We start from the raw sequence: 18,875 nt of genomic DNA, 5'->3' as shown, positions 1-18,875 counted from the left end.
CTGTTGGTGTGTCGGGGTTCGAGTTCATGTTGACCAGAGAAGCGCAGGCACAGGCGCGTCACTGCCACTAGTAACACGTACTAATCTTCACGCGTAAAGTGATTTCTTGGCACAGCGAGGAACTTGAACAGCCTACTATTTTTGCCAGCACTACAGCTATACAGTACCTACTCTACAACCATCCATCCTGTCACAGCGAGACAATGCCATGGACAGTGAGAGTCACATAGAACTGAGTGTCAGTGGAGTAGCTCTGGCTTTCATGAAGCTGTTTCTTGTCCAGAAGGACTTCCAGCTGCAGCCGTGAGACCGATCACAGACTCTGACGCGCCGAGGGCAAATTGCAATGTTCAGGCAATGCATACCAGTATTGGGCCTTGGCTTCCTGCTGAAGAAAGAGACAGAGATGTGTACCAATCCAAGTGATTGAGAGAAACACCTATGACGCCTTCTCCTCTATGGAATGGTCGAAACAAATACATTCCCGTCGCTCACCAGCGACACTCAAAAGGGCTCGCAGTAAGAATACTGGAGGCACCTGTGATGGAGCAGGACTATTTGCCGGCCCCAGATGCGTGAGAGTTTCTTCTACGCTGGACATGATGCTCTGTCGGCCAATGCATACGCCGCACCGACCCACGTGTCGCCCGTTATTGACTGCGAATGCTAGGCAATGCCTGGTGGTGTTTGACGGCCGAGATGAAGAGCGCGGCGTCTCAAACCGAGACGAGACTGAAGATGCGGAAGCGGTTTCATCGGGTATGTCCCTCGTTTACAACGATCTAAGGTAGCACAGGAACACATCGCTATTCCCTGTGCCAATTTTGACACATACAAGCCCCCTACTTCTGATCCGACCAAACTCATTGCTCTATGTTTTGCTCTATGCATTATTTCGCTGGACGCCCGACAAATATACATGTTCACTAGCGCCATTCTCGTCAATTCTGCTGGTATTTCGGAATCTCATCCTCCTTTTCCCACCGATACTTGCTGCCCGGATGATCACTCAGGAGTCGTGATGTGCCGAAGAACTGTTCTCGTGCCGTGGCGCCCTCTTTGTCTACCCCTTGGCGGAAGATGCCTCGTTTCCTCAGCTCTGGCAATAGGAACTCGATCATATCCTCAAACGACCCTGGGTTTGTGATGTGAGATAGATTGAATCCATCCACGTCGGCGATCTCCACCCAGCGTTCCAGCTCGTCGGCAACTGTGGTAGGCGAGCCCACAATCTTCGGGTGCATGCCACCCAACAAAAGATAGTCCGCGATACGGGCCTTGTTCCATTTGAGATTCTCACTTCCCGGCACTGTATCCGCCCAGCCATTGACGATGGATTGCATCACCGGCATATTGACAAACCGGAAGTCCTCGTCATCCGAATAGGTTGAGAGATCGATGCCGGTCCAGCCGCCGAAGAGCGCTAGAGCACCCTCTCTGTCCCCGTACGAGAGATACTCCTCGTGCTTCGCTCTGGCTGCCTCGTCGGTCTCGGCGATGATGACACTTATACCCGCGATGATTTTGACATGGTAAGGGTCGCGGCCTGCCTCCTTTGCTAGTTGTCGAATGGCGTCGACAGAAGGACGTAACTTCTCGGGTAGCTGTGCCGCTGCAAAGATCACTTCTGCATGTTTTGCACCAAACTGTCGGCCTGATTTGGAGGTACCGGCCTGGAACAAAAACGGGGTGCGCTGCGGAGAGGGTTCACAGATATGAGGCCCCGGTACGTTGAAGTGCTTGCCTTGATGGTTGATCTGTCGAACGCGTTCGGGCACAGCATAGGTACCGGTCTCTCTGTCCTCGACCACGGCGTCGTCACGCCAGCTGCCCTCCCAAAGCTTGTACAGCACTTCCATGTACTCCTCGGCCAAGTCATAGCGACTGTCGTGCTCGACCTGCTTACTAAGGCCGAAATTGCGAGCGGCGCTGTCCAGGTAGGAAGTGACAATGTTCCACGCCACCCGACCATTGCTGAGATGGTCAACCGTGGAGAACCGCCTGGCCAGCGAGTATGGCTGCTCATAAGTGGTACTTGCTGTAACGCCGAAGGTGATGTTTTTGGTCACGGCGGCCATTGCAGGAACCAAGTACAACGGATCATTGACCGGGAACTGAGCACCCGCGTGCAGTGCCGGGCCTGTATTGGCCGGTCCTTTGTAGACTAGTGATATTCTGTGAGCAACGACATCGACAAGGGGCCCATGGAATATGGGAAGGGGGAGCCGTGAGCAACCAAAAATCCCATGTCTCGGGTGGCCCAGACAAGGCTGCAGGACCTACCATCGTAGCAACCGAGGACGTCGGCCAGGAACAGAGCGTGGAAGCCCGCCCTGTCCAACAGCTGTGCAAGGTCTGTCCAGAACTCGAGCTTCTTGTAGTTGTTTGTCTGGTTTCGAGGATGCCGCCACAGCCCTGGAGACAAATGACCGGGCGTGTTCATGGCAAAGGCATTTAGTATGAGCTGCTTCTTCTCCTTCGGCGGCCGGTTTCCCGCCAAGCCAGCGGTCTTGGCGGCTTCGGACGACAAGGACCCCATTTTGAGGAGGTAGAGGAAATCAGCTATCACCACCGATGTATAGGACAACTACTACCCGCTCTGGATTCGAGGGATTCACAAGCTATACTAGTAGCAGATGTGAGAGAGGTAATGACCGCTCAGGATACTGTCCGAAGTTGTTACGCTCAGCATGTCTGTCGCCCTACTCGTGGATCGCGTCTATCACGCCATTGGATCGAAGAGCACGCAATGAGCCCAGCATCGCTATGCCTCTCCTCATTGTCTGCCCATCTCACTGCGGGCCCTGCGCTACGGCGTATAGCGATGCTGTTCGCTCTTGGACTGCAGCAGATCTGAAAACATCTTCCACATGGGGTTACAGTTCGTTCGAGTCATGAATGCACAGTGCGAGTAGTAGTCCACAATTTAGTAAGTTGTTGCACCCTATCGAACTCTCATGTTCGAAGATCCACCATTTCGGTAAGGTCTCTGATGCAATTTCAACCTTCGAGCACACCATAGATAACGGTCCCAAAACTGCTTGGATCTGCCATTTGACAGAGGGTCACAGACTACTTGGCCTAAACAAAGACAGCGGACAGCAAAACACAATGCAGTTGTTGTCATTACAAGACAAAAATCCTGGAGAGAGCCGGGTTGGCAGCACGACATCTGCCCTCTTCCGATGTTACGCATCCCCCTTCGTTAGCGAGGCGAGGTACCTTGTTGATCTAGGGCCTTTACCATCCTCTCCAGCATCTTTCAAATCTTGCTTTTGAGCCTGATATATACTGCTTTTATATCGGTCATGGGCGTGCTGCATTATTTCAATGTCGTAGGGAGCTCGCCTCCTTCGAAGGACAGCGCTGTCCAGGTTATTTACCAAGATACCGAAAAGGTTTCCTCCAGGCCGTCCAAGGTTACCCCTCACCAACGCGCACTGTTGCTTCGTGGTCCAAGGGAGCCGTATGTCGAAGTCTCGGATCATCCAACCCCTTCACTTGATGGGAATCGCGAGTTTCTGGTTCGGAATTTGGTTATTGGCTTGAATCCCATCGATTGGAAAGCACCGTAAGCAGCATGCCCCTTTGCCCTGAAAAAACATCAATTCTAACCACGGATGCTTACGCCACTTAGAGATTTCAACTTTGGTATTCCTGAATTACCCTATATCTCAGGTCGGGAGTTGGTGGGAGAAGTCGCTATCAGTCCGAAGCGAAGGTCGCGCTTCAAGCCTGGTGACAAGGCCATTGTCATCTCAACAGATTACAGAGATCTTCGCAAAGCCGCTTACCAAGAATATGTTGTCGCCACAGACTTCAACGCGGCTCGCCTTCCTCCTAGCGTCTCGCCTGAAGCCGGGTCTGCCCTGGGCGTTGCTTTCGTAGCGGCAGCTCTTTGTTTGGGAGTTTGTGCAGGGCTTGACTTTTCAACCATTGCGGACGGACCTGATTTGCTGTCAATGGTGAGACAGATTGATCCCTCGCGTTTGCCAGAGGACGTCAGAGATGAATGTCTACACGGAATAGACAAGGAATCGCGGATCCAGAAAGGGGACTGGCTTGCCATCTGGGGAGGTTCGTCGACCAGCGCTTTCATGCTCAATCAGATAGCCCGACTTGCTGGGCTGAGGACCATCAGCGTTGTCGATGTTCGGAAACATGCTGTCAAAATGGCGACGAACAACATCACGAGACCAGACATTGTCGTTGACAACCATGATCCTCAGCGCGCCATTGAAATTGTCCGATCGGCTACGGGCAAGCGACTTCGGTTTGCCATCGATACCGTGGGACGGGAAACAGCGGGACATTTGCTAGAATGTCTACAGCAGCATTATGCAACTGAGGACGAGCCTGATGTATCAACGGCCACACCTGAATCCGCGCATCTTATCGGCCTGACAGGTCTCCCGAAGAGCTCACCTCCAGCAAACGTCTCGTTCCACAACATGCCGATTAAATTGTTCCATGAGGTACCCGAGCTGGGCGAGGCCCTGATGTTATGGTTAGAGCGGTTACTGTCTAGAGGACTCTTGGTGCCGCCCAGCATATTGGGTGTTTCGGAAGGGTTTGGCGCCGTGAATCAGGCATTGGACAGCATGAGACGAGGCGAGGTGAGTGGAGGCAGGGTGGTGGTCAGAATTCCTTGAGACGTGGATAGATATTTACTGCATTTGGCATGGGTCAATGGGATGATATAGAACAGCAAAAATAGACCGGGCAATATCGAGTCTCGGGCATTCTCCTGATGTCGACCTTTCCTTTGTATCTGAACCTGAGAGCCAGCCTTGTCACGTGACCACCACGTGACCACCACGTGACTTGCCCGTTTGGTGCTCGAATTTCAAGCCCAGCCTCGACGACTGTCCAGATTTCGTAGCAACCATCAACTGTTTTGAGGATGTCGACGACGTCAATATATTACATCTAGACGGGAGATCATCTGGTCGTAAGATAGGGTTTGCATGTTCGATCTCTACTGGGATCCTGTCAGATCGACGAGGTTATCTTCCACGTTCAATCAGCTCCATCTGGCCCTTGTGCGCAGACTGCCAAGTTGCCCTTCCTAACCTTGGCCTGTGCTGATGAAGGATTTGATATCCTCACATCAATACCAGCATGGCGGTATCATGCTAGATTGGCACCCCGAACATGTCCATTGCCAGTGGCTAATCAGTTGTGTTGGCCTGAGCCTGAGCCCACTCACGTGGAGGGCCCGGTATACGGGGTGAGTGCTGAAAATCCCCGTTCAAAGATAGCATACTCGAACCAGGTCCGATTCATCCACCCAGGGCAACATGCAGTGTTTCCCATGAATCCTGACAACACCGCTGCTCTTAGCACGGTCTCCATGCGCGGCGACCAGAGAGGAATTCTCCGGCAACGAAGCGCTCTCTCCCTCGCCGTGTGAGTCTGTGACAGATAACAACGGATATGTACTGGACGCCGGACGGCCTTCCCACCCCACACTTTTGGCAGCTTGGGTCTCTCCTCCTTGTATGGCATCATTTGAGACGTGCGCTAGCGTCCTTGGACGTTTGCAAGCCTACAGAGGATTTCCAGGTGAGTCGAATGGTGCCATCGTTATCGTTACGCATGTTTTGTAATGACGCGTTTTCGTCGTTATTTGGGATGCTCCCCCGAATGAATCCTTCTGCACTGGCTGGAGTCCCCGAGCACGCCATCTGAACGATGCGCTGGTCCCTGGCTTGCCTTTTTCGACATCCAGTCTAACAGCTGGGTCAATGTCGACCAAGCTCCATAGCCAGTTGCTTATCCTTTTGAAGATCAAGTCACATCGACGAGACGGAAAGGGGCGCGCACGCCAATTTTTTCAATGATGCCGGATTGCGTCTTGTTGACCAGTGCTTGTTGGCGCTCTGCCCAGAAGTTAATAATGACCCAGAGACCTGGGGAGGCGTTCGATCAAGGCCCAGGAACCGGGAACGCTCCCCTTGTTCTACACGAGATCTTGCATAAGACCGTGGACTGCCGCACCAACGAGACCAATAATCCTGTCTAGTTCGAGGCCGAGTTCCGTTTTCCCAGACAGACAGGTGTCGCTGGTCCTGTTTTCATTTCTATCTTGGACATCCAGCAACTTGAAGTTCACTCTACCGGCCATGGCTATCGAACCCTATTCAGACTCGAAAGCCGAGGAGGGCGGCATCACTGCGGAACAGAAAGCGATACGATCCTCCTCCTCCTCGTTGACGGACAGGGAAGCATTCCTCTCGTCGTTCACCGCCGAAGATGACCGAAGAATCATGCGCAAAGTCGACAAGCGATTCCTCCTGCTTATCGGCATGATGTACATCCTCAAGAACATCGACTATACCAACGCGGCGACCGTCAAGGTTCTACAAGTCGGTCAACCGCGCAACATCATGGTTGAGTTGAACATGACAGCGGATCAATACAATTGGGTGCAATCCATCTACTTTGTACGTGACACACCCTCCCTTTGGTGGCTTGAATACCCTCACCTCGCGGCCCTGACTGACGATCAACATCAACATCCAGATCTCGTATATCGTGTTCGAAGTTCCTTCCAACCTCATGCTCAAGAGGATGACTCCTCGGATCTGGCAGTCTCGCATCATCGGCTCTTGGGGCATAGTAGGTTTTACCCTGACGAGGAGGATTCCAAAAGTCCTCTTGTGTCGCATGTCATACTAACACTGTTCGCCAACCAGGTCCTTGCCTGCCACGCCGCCGTGCGCAACAAAGAGGGTCTCTACGCCTGTCGATTCTTCCTCGGAATGATGGAAGCGGGAATGTTCCCAGGCTTGGCAGCTCAACTGGCTGGCTGGTAGGCGTCCCTCCCGTCTATGCTCCCCTCCCATCCTGTCCCTCGTCCAACACATGTTGACTAGAGACTGATTGGCCTGTCGTCCAGGTACCGAAGCGACGAGATGGGAAAGCCGATCATGTGGATGTTTGGATTCCAGAACTGCTCCGGTGTCATCGGTTCTATAATCGCATATGGCATCTCGTATATGAACGGCATGTGTGGCATGAGCGCCTGGCAATGGTAAGTCGTGACAGTGCTTCTCATTTATTTCCCCAGTTCAGACAACTGACATGACGCTCTCGATTTCGTTCGAAATAGGGTCTATCTGCTCGAAGGGATCTACACCATTTTATTCTCCGTCGTCGTGTTTTTCGTGCTACCGGACTATCCCAAATCGCCGCGATCCTCGAAGTGGCTCACGCCGCGCGAACAAGAATACCTTGAACTCCGACTCACCGAGAACGCCCCTCGCACCGACGACCCGGCGTTCAAGAAATCCGAAGTCCTGGACTCGCTGAAGGACCCTCGAACTTATGCCTTCTGTCTGTCGCAGATCCTCATGAACCTGGGCGGATATGGTCTACAATGGCAACTCCCGACCGTCACCACCAACTTGGGCTTCGCCGGTCTTCCGCGAAACCAATTGCTGAACATCCCCCCCGCGGCGGCCAGCGTGCTCTCCATCATCTTCGCCGGTTGGTTCCTGTCAAGAGCGTACCTGACCCGACCCGAGTTCGCCATGTTCATCTGCGCCGGAGCGTTTGCGTTTTTCCTGGTCTTGTGCTTCGACGTGCCCCGCACCGCCACCTATATCGCATGTATCTTCGGGACTATGTTCTACTCTGTCTATTTCATTCCATTCTGGGCTTGTAAGTTTGGATCTCGTCCCCCTCCCCAGCATGATTTTGCTCGAACCATCCTCCGAAAAGAAGAACCGAAACAAAAACAACATTCGGTAGCATTTTCCCAATGTCGACATCCATTAACATTTTTCATTTCTTCAGGGCGTTCCGCAAGTCTCAAAGGCTCCACCGGCGCGGCATTCACCCTTGCTTTCCAATCCTGCATCGGCCAGGTCGGCGGCGTCGTCGGCCCGCAGCTGTTCCAGTCGAAATACGCCCACAACGGCTACAAAACCTCCTTCGCCATCTGCGCGGGCACCATCGGCGCCAGCTGGCTCGCCAACTGCTGGACCTGGTATCTGACCCGGAAGAACGAGAATGATATTCAAAAGGTGCGGAAGTTGAGGATCAAGGCGAACAAGGAGGGAGGAGTCTTTACAGGCGAAGATGTGAAGTTGTGAAGTTGTGAAGTTGTGAAGTTGTGAAGTTGTGAAGTTGTGACGCTGGAATTGAGAGGCAGAGAGAAGAGAGGGAGACAGAGAGAGAAACGAATTGTCGAAAAGAAAGGAAACACGACATGATAGATTTCCTTTTATTGATACTGCATCTTTGGTGGGGAGGAATAGAGAAAAATAGAAGAATGGTCTGTTTCATGGGACAGAAACCCCATTGGCCGGACGAAGAGGACGATTAGATTTAGACGAGATGGTTGTCATAGACCTTACCAGCTAATATCAGAGAGAGAGGAGTCGACGACTCGACCTCTGTGATACTGATACTGATACTTGATATTTGATACTTGATACTTGCCTCGGTCAAGTACAAACCATATTGGACCAACCTCATCCACGACAGCGGCACCCCCCTTTTTTCCTTTTCTTTTGAAATTGCCAATTCGAGAGGTTCTCTCTGATCTACAGTTCCTATGGCTTTGAGCAAAAGATAGTTATATCAAAAAGACAGGCTGTGGATGGAGCCGTTCCCCCTATTTAACGATCTGGATAGGTAAGTACCGATGGCGATGGCACTGGCAGTGTTGGACCCACCGGGTCACTTCGCATTTTAGGGACCTTGAAAGGTACAGGTCGATCTTGATATTGATATTGATATTGATAACTTGATAGTCCTATTGAAGAATTCTACAGCTGAAGCTGCCAACGAGTGAGCGTGGAAAGAAATAAGCCGACTGCAGGGGTCTGAAGACGGGGAAGCCCTTCGCAAGATTCAAAGGAGAAGATTGAAAGTGGATGCTTGACATTGTTGAGATGCAAAAAAGGAGGTCGCTCGACGCGTGATCTGACTTGTTCGAAGGTGTCTGGTTTACCCCCTGGGAGAGAATGGAAAGGAAAGAAGAGAAAATGGTCCTATGTGATGACGGGGTGCTATAGTAAGTAGTATCTAACTTTGTATAGGTAGGTAAGGTAGGTATGGAGGACCTTGAACAGCTGAGGTTGTATCCAACGTCGGCGACTCGGCGTCCGCGCGGAAGATACATACAATACAGTGCGGATGTAGAGTTTGAAACTTTGGGGGACGATGCTCTTGAGGCTTGATGGTGGAACATTGACTCTCAATGATGATTCATGACACTGGAAGTGTGGATATGGAGGTAACTTTGCGTTCACCTTCACCCGGGTCGCTTTCATGGAAGGTTCCTGGAAAGTTCCCGCATAGGTCCACGGATCTATCTATCCATCAGGTTTTGCTTGCTGGAAGATGACGCCCCCGGCCCAGAAAAGAGGAAGAGTAAGAGGAAGGCAGTACCTAACTCAAAACCCTGTTGGAGTGTTGGCTTGCAGTGTATCGGGGGCACTGAGTACAGTACAACGGTCGTCGAGTCAAGGGGCCGGACGTTGGACGCTGCTCCATTACAGACAACAACCCTCCCTGCCTTTCACAAACAAGGGCAAAGGGTAGATGGAGCTGTCGGTCCTTCTCAAAGGTCACAAACACCAGAAGCCTCCCGTTCTTTGACCACAACTCTCTCCCACTCTCACTCCCTTACCACAGCCACAAGAGATGACGAATACCCGAAAAAAAGTACCAGCCGAGTAGGATGCAGTCGTTGTACAGATTGCATACCTATTGCCTCCTGCTCCTTCTATACCAACATTGTATGCTGAAGGCAAGAGAGAGAAAAAAAGAAAGCCGAACCCTCATCCACCATTTCCAAAAACAAACAGCACAAGACTTGCTTTTCATTCCAAGGCAGTGTCTCCGAGTCCCATGCTCTCGAGTATCGTAGTCCGTAGTCGTACATCAATCATGCCGCGCAGAACCCATAAACGTGTAGTCATACAGATCGTACATCATGCAGAAAAGGGATCGTCATCAAGCAATAACCCGTGCCGTAACATAATCGAAAAAGTTGCAAACCGTCGAACCATTACCGTGGAGTCGAGTCGTCGCCCGAAATATAAGTGAGGTTGTCACACCCCCTATCTTCTTTTCTTCCTCAGCTTGGTCCAGCTTGAGCCAGGCCCATTTGAGTCGGTGTCTCATTGCGGGACAGAAGATCAAGGCACACAGTAAAGATGTGTGTGATCTGTTCTTCCCAGATGCCCATTTCGTAGTCGACAAGACCATATTGCTCAAGTTGATCACACATTCCAACCAAATCATCCATCAGGCTGGTGATGATGTCGACTGAAAGGATATCGCTGGGTGACCGGGCTGTCCTCAGCGCTTCTTCGGTGATATCCTTCTGCTTCTGCCCAAGCGCCTCCCATGCGAGATTGAACTCCCTCCAAACTTCAAGTCGCTCTGCATGCCTGGCCTCGTCATCGTGATGTAGTCCTGTAATATGAGTCAGTACCCAAGTGTCGCTTGTCTCTACTGTCGCACATACCTAGGGTAGTGACAGAGCTGACTAGCCAGCGAGATACCGCCAACAGTTTCTCGCTGGCTTCCGTAACCCTCCCTGCGATGATGGCATCATAGATGGACCTGAGCTGCTGCTGATACTCCCTAAGACTCTCGTCAAGAGCCGTCTGAGTGACAGCCTGACCGCTCGCTTCTGCGGCATCTTGTTGTTGTTGTTGTTGTTGTTGTTCCAATCCGGAGAAGTCTACCGCCCCGGTGCCGTAGGTTTGTGGCAACGAAGGCCGGGTCACGGCCACCGGTGTATAACCGCTCGCTTCTGCTTGCGATGTCAAATAGTGTGAGGAACCAGTCTGTTCGCTGGAAGGCATATATTGTGGAACCGCAAATTGACTCGCCATCACCTCAATCGCGGTCTGCCGCTGTTGAAACGGGATACTGTCGTAGAGAGATTGAGGCGCAGCCGGGGGAAGCATCGCCCCTGGCGTATATTGGGCATATTGCGACTGTTGCTGTTGTGAGGGTGATGCTTGCACTGGTTGCTGTCTGGAGGGGTCTTGAAGATAGGCTGGTGAATACTGCATTTCGATCCCTTGCATCGGACTACTGCCCTGCATCTGCGAGCTGCCGTACTGCTGCTCCGCATACCCATAACCGGGATATCCAGGGAGATAGGGTCGCGTTATCGGAGACCTGCCAATATCGCTCCTCGCTGGTGTCGACGGTTGCGAATACCTGTCACTGGTGGGCGCCCCAGCCGACTGTCCTGGCAGAGACCGCGACTGCGCCGGCGTCTGGTATGGCTGTCCATATTGCGAACGCCGACGGTCACCGCCGTCCATTTAAGGAAAGCTGATCTCGTCCGTCGACGCCAGTCTGACGAGAACACAGGAATTCCGGGCCCAGAAGGGTCTTGTCTCGGTGTGCCGGACCCGGAGGTACAGACGTCTCTCTTGTTTTCTTGCCTCCTGTCTCTCTTGCCAAACCTGGTCCCCTCATACAGTCGTTCGAGCCGTACACGAAAGAGGATCGGCGTCGTGTCTGTGAGAGAAGCAGCGCTCGTAGTTATTGGGCGAGCCTTGACCCGAGGATGGGCAGTAGGAATATGCAAAGATATCTGGAAGCTCCTCGATTTGGTAGCGCAGAAAGGGAGAAGGGCAGAAAGAGTCTGAATAAGATCTGAAGCTGCCGCCTTCCGTAGCGGACGTGAAATCGTCAGCCTCCGTCGAGGGCCTGGGCCTCGAACCTTCCTCCAACGAGGCCTCGAAGTCGCAAGCGATCGGTGTCTTCAGGCACGGGTCGTCGTGCTAGATGTCCACCCAGCACGCCGTGAATCCCAGCGACCTAGGTCAAGATGCGTCGGCAACTGGTCAAGCCGTCACAAACTCAAAGGAAGCGTTGTCGGAGTTCCCGCAAAAGAAGAAATGCGTCGTCGCAAGGATGGTGGTGGGGTGGGATGTGAGTGGTGAGTGGATGGACCGAGTTTCAATGGAAGTGCTAGCACGACACAAACACAGAAATACCGATGTAAGGACTGCACAAAGGGAAATAAAAGGAGCGTTCGGTGAACAGAGTAGCAGGAGAAGAAGCAGAAGTAGATACCTTTGGGAGTTGTTGAGGGACATGAACGTATACAAAAGGTCTAGAGGTGCAGCTGCGATGGCGGGTGGGAAGTACACACGACACGACAAGACCGGACACTTTGGCCAGCGCGACTCGATGGGGACTGGCGTCAATGAAGCGTAGCAGGAATAGCCATGATCGCTGGTCATCTGGTTCCTGGTACGTCAACAAACGAGACTCGGACTCCTCCAGACGCGGGCGAGTAATGCTTCTAGCAAAGCAAGCAGACAGAGGGCTTGTCTAACCGGCAGGGAAAAGTCTTCTCATGTGGGCAGCGCCACAGGAGGGACAGTGCCCGGGGGGTGAACCCAATAATGTTCTTTCTTCAGTGGTCAGCCTGCCCGTCGAGGGTTTGGGCATGAACTGGCACAGTCAATGATCGTTTGGTCCAAGGAAGGGAAGGGCATCAGAATCAAGCTGTCACTTGCGCATTGGCGCTGGCCAGTCTAACTCTGCCGCTGTGCCCCACGGATCAAGGGTGCTGATGAAGAGGCGAGACTATCTTGCTTTGGTACCGTCGAACGCGAGTGGAACGCGCTTCAACGATGGAGGTTCAATGGTAAAAGCGGGCATCGAGCATCTGAATGGACACGGACATGGCGAGTCTGCCACCATCCCAGTCAATTCGTTGTTCGAGGACCGCTCAGGCACTTTCAGGGCTTGTCGAGGCCTCCTCCCGGTGGTGCTTCGTCGTCGGCAGGCCAGCTGGCTAACCACTGGTCCGACATGGCTTGCATGAGTAGTCTGCCATGGGCAGCATCTGCCGGTGCGCCAGGCGAGATTTAGAGTGTGGCGCCCGAATGTTGGACCAAGCAAGGGCTGAAGGCGATTTCCATCCCAGGTACTGCTAGACCAATCTGGCTTCCCCGTCGGGGCAGACCTAGCGGCTGATGTGCCGGGGATCGGCTGTCTCAAAGCTCAAGTAGTTGACGGAAAGCCCCCAGCGCGCCTAGAAGCCCGCATCGTTCAGTTGGAAGATCGATCCACCTTCAGCTGTGGTGCGGTGCGGTGGTGTAATTATGCACTGTCTCATATGAACTGACGCGGATGGAAAGTTTGATGATTGCTTTGCCAACAATTGGAACTGCGCATTCCGTACATTGTCGAATGTCATCATGTCAGTCAGTGCCTCTGGGACGCATGTGTCGCTGTCTGCAAATGCAAAGTGGCTGCTCTGGCTTGGTCACCAGGGTCTAAGAGACCGACCGGGCAAGACTCCTCCTCCTCCTCATTGTCCCGCCGAACAATCTTACAGAAGCATTGCGCGTCGTGTACGTACTGTTGGAATTTCGACGCCCGCTACTAGTCGAGTCCTAGTAGGCCAGGAAGGTGGTGGCTCCATGTGTTCCCTAACGCCGACCCATACCTGACAGCTGTGCCTGGCGTCTTGAGGCTCTGGCGAGCCGAGCCAGTCGGATGGCAGCGAGTTGCATCGATCCAAAGTCCCAAAGATCTGGCGAGAGAGATGTCAGCTAAAATGGTGGACAACGTGCGCAGTCTTGTCGGACGGCGCTGCTGCGCGAATCCCATGTCTGACCTGTCATCTGGTTCAGCTGCTGATTCTGTCCAGTGTCGGTTTGTCGATGGGCATATCAAATGTACCTCCGGACTTGCATCTGTGGTTTGTGTCTCAGAAATTGAATGCAATGCGAAGACTCCTGCTGCCACTTTCCCGCCCCGGTCGGCCTTGGTTGGGCTCCCTGTACTTGCTTCCAGCCCACTGTCGTCCTTGATCTCTTACACCAATGATGTCTTTGACATAATCTCAGATACATCGAAAATGCCCGTGCAACGGTAGCGCAGTGGGAACCAGGAGTCCTGCAGCATTCGTTTGTTTCACATCCGGTTCCTGGGCAGTCTAGGGCCGGAGGCTCTCCGTAACCGAGTCCGTAGATGACCGGTAACTCTGTAGTAAGCTTGCAAGATCATCAATCACGGTGAGGTAGTCTCATTTTATGGTACACACCAGGAAACCAATCCCATCCACGCGGCATAAGTACCGACCTGTGCCCTGAGGTGGCTGATGGCGTGCTTTGCCCACAACTCCAGATTGAAGGCTTGTGGGTTCTCTGTGGCTTGAACTCGCGTTTCAGATGCGGTCGTTTGGGCGATGTTTTCCCTCGACCCCAGGAGACCACGCTGTCGTGGCTTATAAGACTTACCAGAGAGTCAGCGCCACAACCCTTCTCTGATGCAAGAGCTATCAATGTCACAGCCAGGCCCACTGTCGCTGGGGGACCCCCAAACCGACGAATTCACGTAAATTTATGTCTTCATGCGCGGAGTGACCGCACTGCTCTCTCACAATCAATGGCTGCGTCCTCGATTGCGATTGACCATGGCTTGTCCGGCTGTATGGTCCGCTTTTCAAAGCCTGTTTCCTGTTGGATCAGAGCCTACAATTTCAATATCAACTTTTACGCGCCATACCCTATATGGGATCTCAATTCTGACTGATCTCTTCTTCCTCTAGGATCTTTTTGAGAGGTCGACGGGTTCGCCGTTACAGGGCTTCGACCGTTATGCAAGGGCAGAGGACGGTGCAGCAACGGTACCACTAAGCGGACAAAGGGGATGCTTTGGCCGTCTCCGAATGTAGATATTTTATGCCGACGTATAGATTCGGGCTGGGCGAGCTCGCAATGCTTTTGATTGCCTGGAAGACGATTTAAGCAACCCTATGCACGATCAGTCAAGCTCCTGGGGGTTTTCAAGATAGTGTATACCGGAGGGATCTTTTTTCTTGGGCAGACGCATCGTACTAGAACCGTTCCGCGTACATTTTGCAGATTTGCGTGATGTATTCAGGGAGACTCCCTCCGGTTGTTGTCAGATCAACATAGTCGGGATCAAAAGATGAACGGTGTGGTGGGATAGTGTGTGTGACACGGCATGCTGCAGTAACAAAGGGAGCCTGCTGTCAAGTTGTCGGAGTGGAAGTCAGAGGAGCATCAAGCGGAGCACGTGAGCTGCAATGGCATTCGAGTTCCGCAGAGACTGAACTCTTTCCGGCCCAGGGCCATTGGATGTAAGACTGTGCAACGCACCCACAGGGCTGATACGTCCCTTCAAATCGCCCAAAACGGCTGGTCCTTTCATGCAGAATGCAAAGCCAGTCTGGGCTAGTTGGAAGACACTCGTCTTATAACAGGAGACAAATAGTAACGCGGTCAAGACCCGACCCTCAAAGTAGGATCACGAACCACCCACTAACCCGTATCACAGAACCAGCAAGATGAGACCGAAGTGTCCGCTCAAATGCACAGCACGTAGCAATCAGACGACCTTCAGATGTGGGACGAAGCTTGCCTGGTATGCAAGGAAAATTTGATATTGAAGTACAGACCACAAGTACCAATTTTGTATCTCGACCTCTCACCGTTTGACCCAAGTCGGCCTCTTTCGAGCCTTTAGTCGGCCTGGCTTCTTCCGTTCGACACGTCTCAGATCGGACGTGATACAGCCAGCTGCATTGACAATTAGTTACCGACAAAATGTACAAATGGGACCGATTTCGCTTACCTCGTCGAAGAGCCGGTTTGAGAGCCGGTTCGTGTATCAGCAGGGCCTTGGCCAGTGCCAAAGTGATCGACTCTGCCTGGCCCGTAACTCCGCCTCCTGAGACGAGCGCAAAAACATTGTACTTGTTCAATCTCTCGGTGATTTTCAGCGACCACAGCGCGCTCTCCCTGTCGTGTATGCGAGGGAACATTTGCACAATGCTCCGCCCATTGACCAGGACTTCGCCTGTGCCCTCGACAAGGTACACCTTTGCCGTAGCTTCCTTCCTTCGCCCCACGCCAATAGACCGTCCATATTCGTCAATCTTGCCTGTTTTGCTCGTCTGAAGCTCCTCCGAGCCTGGACGTCGAAATCTATCCAGCACCTGCTTCACCTCTCTAGGCCGAACTCTCGGGTGGATCTTGTTCAATCGCGTAAGAAGATCCAGCACCTTCGAGTATTTGGAAGCAGCAATCTTTTCGCCGATCGTACTGCGATATTGAGTGAGCTTCAACCACACCGCTCGTGGTGTCTGATTTGGAGGAGCTAGAGGTAGTGACGCATGCTTCTTGACAAGAGACTGCAGGAGCAGGACATGGTCATTGAAGACAGGGGAGGCGGTAAAGTATGAAGGTGATGCTGGGATGATTCGGGCTGGGATAGCATTGGGATCTTTGAGATCTAGCTCGGGTGCGGCGCGGATTTGAACATCCGCTTGAGGTGATTTGGTCGTAGAAAAGTTCTGCCGGGGCACCACTGTTCGAAGAGATGTTTGGCGAGCTTGCAACTGGACGCTGTTGATGCGACATTGACGACACGTCCAGGAGATGGCAGATGGAAACGCTCGCACCGTAGGCGGTGACATTTTGTGCGAGCAAGTCGAAGGAATCAGCAGAGACCGGACGGCGATTAGAGAGACAGCATCTGGCACGAAAAAGAGACACCAGATGGCGTGATGCTCTGTGGTGTTCAATCGTGTTCAATCGGCGGCTCAATGGGATGGGAGCTGTTGGAGATGGATCAGGGACAAATTCAAAGCTGAGCTTCTCCCGTGCCAACGAACTGAAGTCCGAGTCCAACTTGAACTTCACGTTGAACTGCCTGCGCGCCAAGCCTCAGCCTGCGGATTTCTTACTGCCACCGCCAGTGCAAAATATTTCGTCTTGAAACCTCCAACTGCCAGTGCTGAGACGAACAACATTACCAACAACATTCATCGTCCACAAACTTGCTGAATCTCATTCAAAATGTCGTTCGGAAAACTCTACGGATACAAGGTACGGTTTCGCTCATGGATATTCAGCTCAAGGCGTCTCAAACTGACGCTACTCAGGATAACTCCCGCTCCACCGTCCAGTTGGCGGTCGCAAAGGAGAACAACCTCGACGTCGAGCTTGTCGAAACTCGCCCTCCCAATGTCGACACGGAATACCTCAAGCTGAATCCCCTCGGCCGAATCCCGACCTTCGTGGGCTCCAATGGCTTCGTCTTGACCGAGTCTATCGCCATTGCCATCTACTGTACGTTTTTCCACCCCGCCTTATCTTCCCTGCGTCCAAAGATGAGCCAAATTATCACATACAGTTATCCCTGACTGAATATCTGTGTTGACCACGTTTGATTCTGAGATTTGTCGTTCTACACGGCCCATGCCTCTCCAAGTCATGAAACATCCAGAACTCCTTGCTAATGAGTCCTATAGTCGCATCGCAGAACGAGAAGACCACCCTCCTTGGCAAGACCAAGCAAGACTATGCCTCGATTGTTCGATGGATGTCCTTCTCCAACTCCGAGATCATCCCTAACCTCGGTGGCTGGTTCCGCCCTTTGATTGGCAGGGATCCATACAACAAGAAGGCGGTCGATGACTCAAAGAAGGCAGCCCTTGAGGCCATCCACGTCCTTGAGCAACATCTCCTTGTCCACACTTTCCTCGTTGGCGAGCGCATCACGCTGGCCGATTTGTACGCCGTCTCTCAGATCGCCCGCGGCTTCGCTACGGTCCTCGATAAGGCATGGCGCTCTGAGAACCCCAACACCACTCGTTGGTTCGAGACCGTCACAGCCCAGCCCATCTGGAAGGCCATCATTGAAGAGCCAGTCATGATTGAGGAGGCCATCAAGTACACTCCTCCCAAGAAGGAGGCCAAGCCTAAGGCAGCCGCTGAGGCCGCACCAAAGGCCGCGAAGAAACCTGCCAAGGAAGAGGAAGAGGAAGAAGAGGCCAAGCCGGAGGTCAAGGCCAAGCACCCTCTTGAGGCTCTGCCGAAGCCCTCCCTGATCCTTGATGACTGGAAGCGCAAGTACTCCAACGAGGAGACCCGAGAAGTGGCACTCCCATGGTTCTGGGAACAATACAAGCCCGAGGAATACTCCCTGTGGAAGGTTGACTACAAGTACAACGATGAGTTGACTCAAGTCTTCATGTCGTCCAACCTCATTGGTATGTAGATGACTCGCTTGACTCCTTTGAACAGTTTCGACTAACCTACTCAATCTAGGTGGCTTCTTCGCCCGTCTTGAGGCTTCGCGCAAGTATCTCTTCGGCGCCATGTCGGTGTACGGTGTCGCCAATGACTCCGTCATCCAGGGTGCTTTCCTGGTCCGGGGCCAAGAGGCGCTCCCAGCCTTCGACGTCGCCCCAGACTACGAGAGCTACGAGTTCACCAAGCTCGACCCCAGCAAGCCCGAGGACAGGACTTTCGTCGAGGACCAATGGTCTTGGGACAAGCCCATCGAGGTCAACGGCAAGAAGTACGACTGGGCTGACGGCAAGGTCTTCAAATAGACGGGGTTCACTGTAGTGTCAGACGGGTTGTCTTCCTCACGGCACTGCCCGTGGCTTTGGCTTGGGGAAACAAGACGCCCATCGAACACTTCCTCCTTGTTGTTATGTGACGACCATGACGTGATGAGTAGGGACAGGACGGATGAGATGAGATCAGACTAGAGCAATCCATGGTCGATACCAATCTTTTCCGAAAGCCTTTCTGCCTTCATTGATCCTATGTCATTGCCATCCAGGCCACAGTGTGGGACATGCGGACCCTACAGACCAATTTACTCCCACGCCTTGCGCTTGCTTCTTGCTTCGTAGGTGGGATAGACCCCGAGATCACCAAGATAAGACAGAGAAATACCGGTCCATGCAGCCTCAAATGTCCCTGTATTAGTACTATGTCGATATTCATGTTCTGGTCAACTGTGCTCCCGTACTAGTGCTGAATCCTGATATAGCATTCTCGCCCACTGAAACGAGAGTCGTGAGACTGCATCCTAAGCCACATGCCTCG

General features: G+C 52.7%; 6 protein-coding genes across 6 annotated transcripts; 3 read left to right on the top strand and 3 right to left on the bottom strand.

The window, feature by feature from the left end:
* Nucleotides 1–941: 941 nt before the first annotated feature.
* On the bottom strand, nucleotides 942–2,539 carry A1O1_08640 (alkanesulfonate monooxygenase; the record flags this gene model as incomplete). The annotated part of the gene is made up of 2 exons (XM_007729499.1): nucleotides 942–2,164; nucleotides 2,284–2,539. The coding sequence occupies 2 exons, from the start codon at nucleotides 2,537–2,539 to the stop codon at nucleotides 942–944; spliced, it is 1,479 nt and encodes a 492-aa protein (XP_007727689.1).
* A 769-nt stretch (nucleotides 2,540–3,308) lies between these two features.
* Nucleotides 3,309–4,652, top strand: A1O1_08639 (uncharacterized protein; the record flags this gene model as incomplete). Its single annotated transcript, XM_007729498.1, has 2 exons — nucleotides 3,309–3,571; nucleotides 3,638–4,652. The coding sequence occupies 2 exons, from the start codon at nucleotides 3,309–3,311 to the stop codon at nucleotides 4,650–4,652; spliced, it is 1,278 nt and encodes a 425-aa protein (XP_007727688.1).
* A 1,473-nt stretch (nucleotides 4,653–6,125) lies between these two features.
* On the top strand, nucleotides 6,126–8,099 carry A1O1_08638 (uncharacterized protein; the record flags this gene model as incomplete). Its single annotated transcript, XM_007729497.1, has 6 exons — nucleotides 6,126–6,446; nucleotides 6,526–6,621; nucleotides 6,699–6,814; nucleotides 6,902–7,036; nucleotides 7,115–7,665; nucleotides 7,801–8,099. 6 exons carry the CDS (start codon nucleotides 6,126–6,128, stop codon nucleotides 8,097–8,099), a joined length of 1,518 nt encoding a protein of 505 aa, XP_007727687.1.
* Nucleotides 8,100–10,093: 1,994 nt separating this feature from the next.
* On the bottom strand, nucleotides 10,094–11,300 carry A1O1_08637 (uncharacterized protein; the record flags this gene model as incomplete). The annotated part of the gene is made up of 2 exons (XM_007729496.1): nucleotides 10,094–10,434; nucleotides 10,487–11,300. The coding sequence occupies 2 exons, from the start codon at nucleotides 11,298–11,300 to the stop codon at nucleotides 10,094–10,096; spliced, it is 1,155 nt and encodes a 384-aa protein (XP_007727686.1).
* A 4,156-nt stretch (nucleotides 11,301–15,456) lies between these two features.
* On the bottom strand, nucleotides 15,457–16,447 carry A1O1_08636 (uncharacterized protein; the record flags this gene model as incomplete). Its single annotated transcript, XM_007729495.1, has 2 exons — nucleotides 15,457–15,548; nucleotides 15,604–16,447. The coding sequence occupies 2 exons, from the start codon at nucleotides 16,445–16,447 to the stop codon at nucleotides 15,457–15,459; spliced, it is 936 nt and encodes a 311-aa protein (XP_007727685.1).
* Nucleotides 16,448–16,873: 426 nt separating this feature from the next.
* Nucleotides 16,874–18,370, top strand: A1O1_08635 (elongation factor 1-gamma; the record flags this gene model as incomplete). Its single annotated transcript, XM_007729494.1, has 3 exons — nucleotides 16,874–17,102; nucleotides 17,285–18,025; nucleotides 18,084–18,370. 3 exons carry the CDS (start codon nucleotides 16,874–16,876, stop codon nucleotides 18,368–18,370), a joined length of 1,257 nt encoding a protein of 418 aa, XP_007727684.1.
* Nucleotides 18,371–18,875: the final 505 nt, after the last annotated feature.

This window comes from Capronia coronata (genome assembly GCF_000585585.1).
Source record: "Capronia coronata CBS 617.96 chromosome Unknown acBCG-supercont1.8, whole genome shotgun sequence".
Lineage (NCBI taxonomy): Eukaryota > Fungi > Ascomycota > Eurotiomycetes > Chaetothyriales > Herpotrichiellaceae > Capronia > Capronia coronata.
Note: the sequence above shows the minus strand (reverse complement) of the source record. Positions and strands in the feature narration are given on the sequence as shown.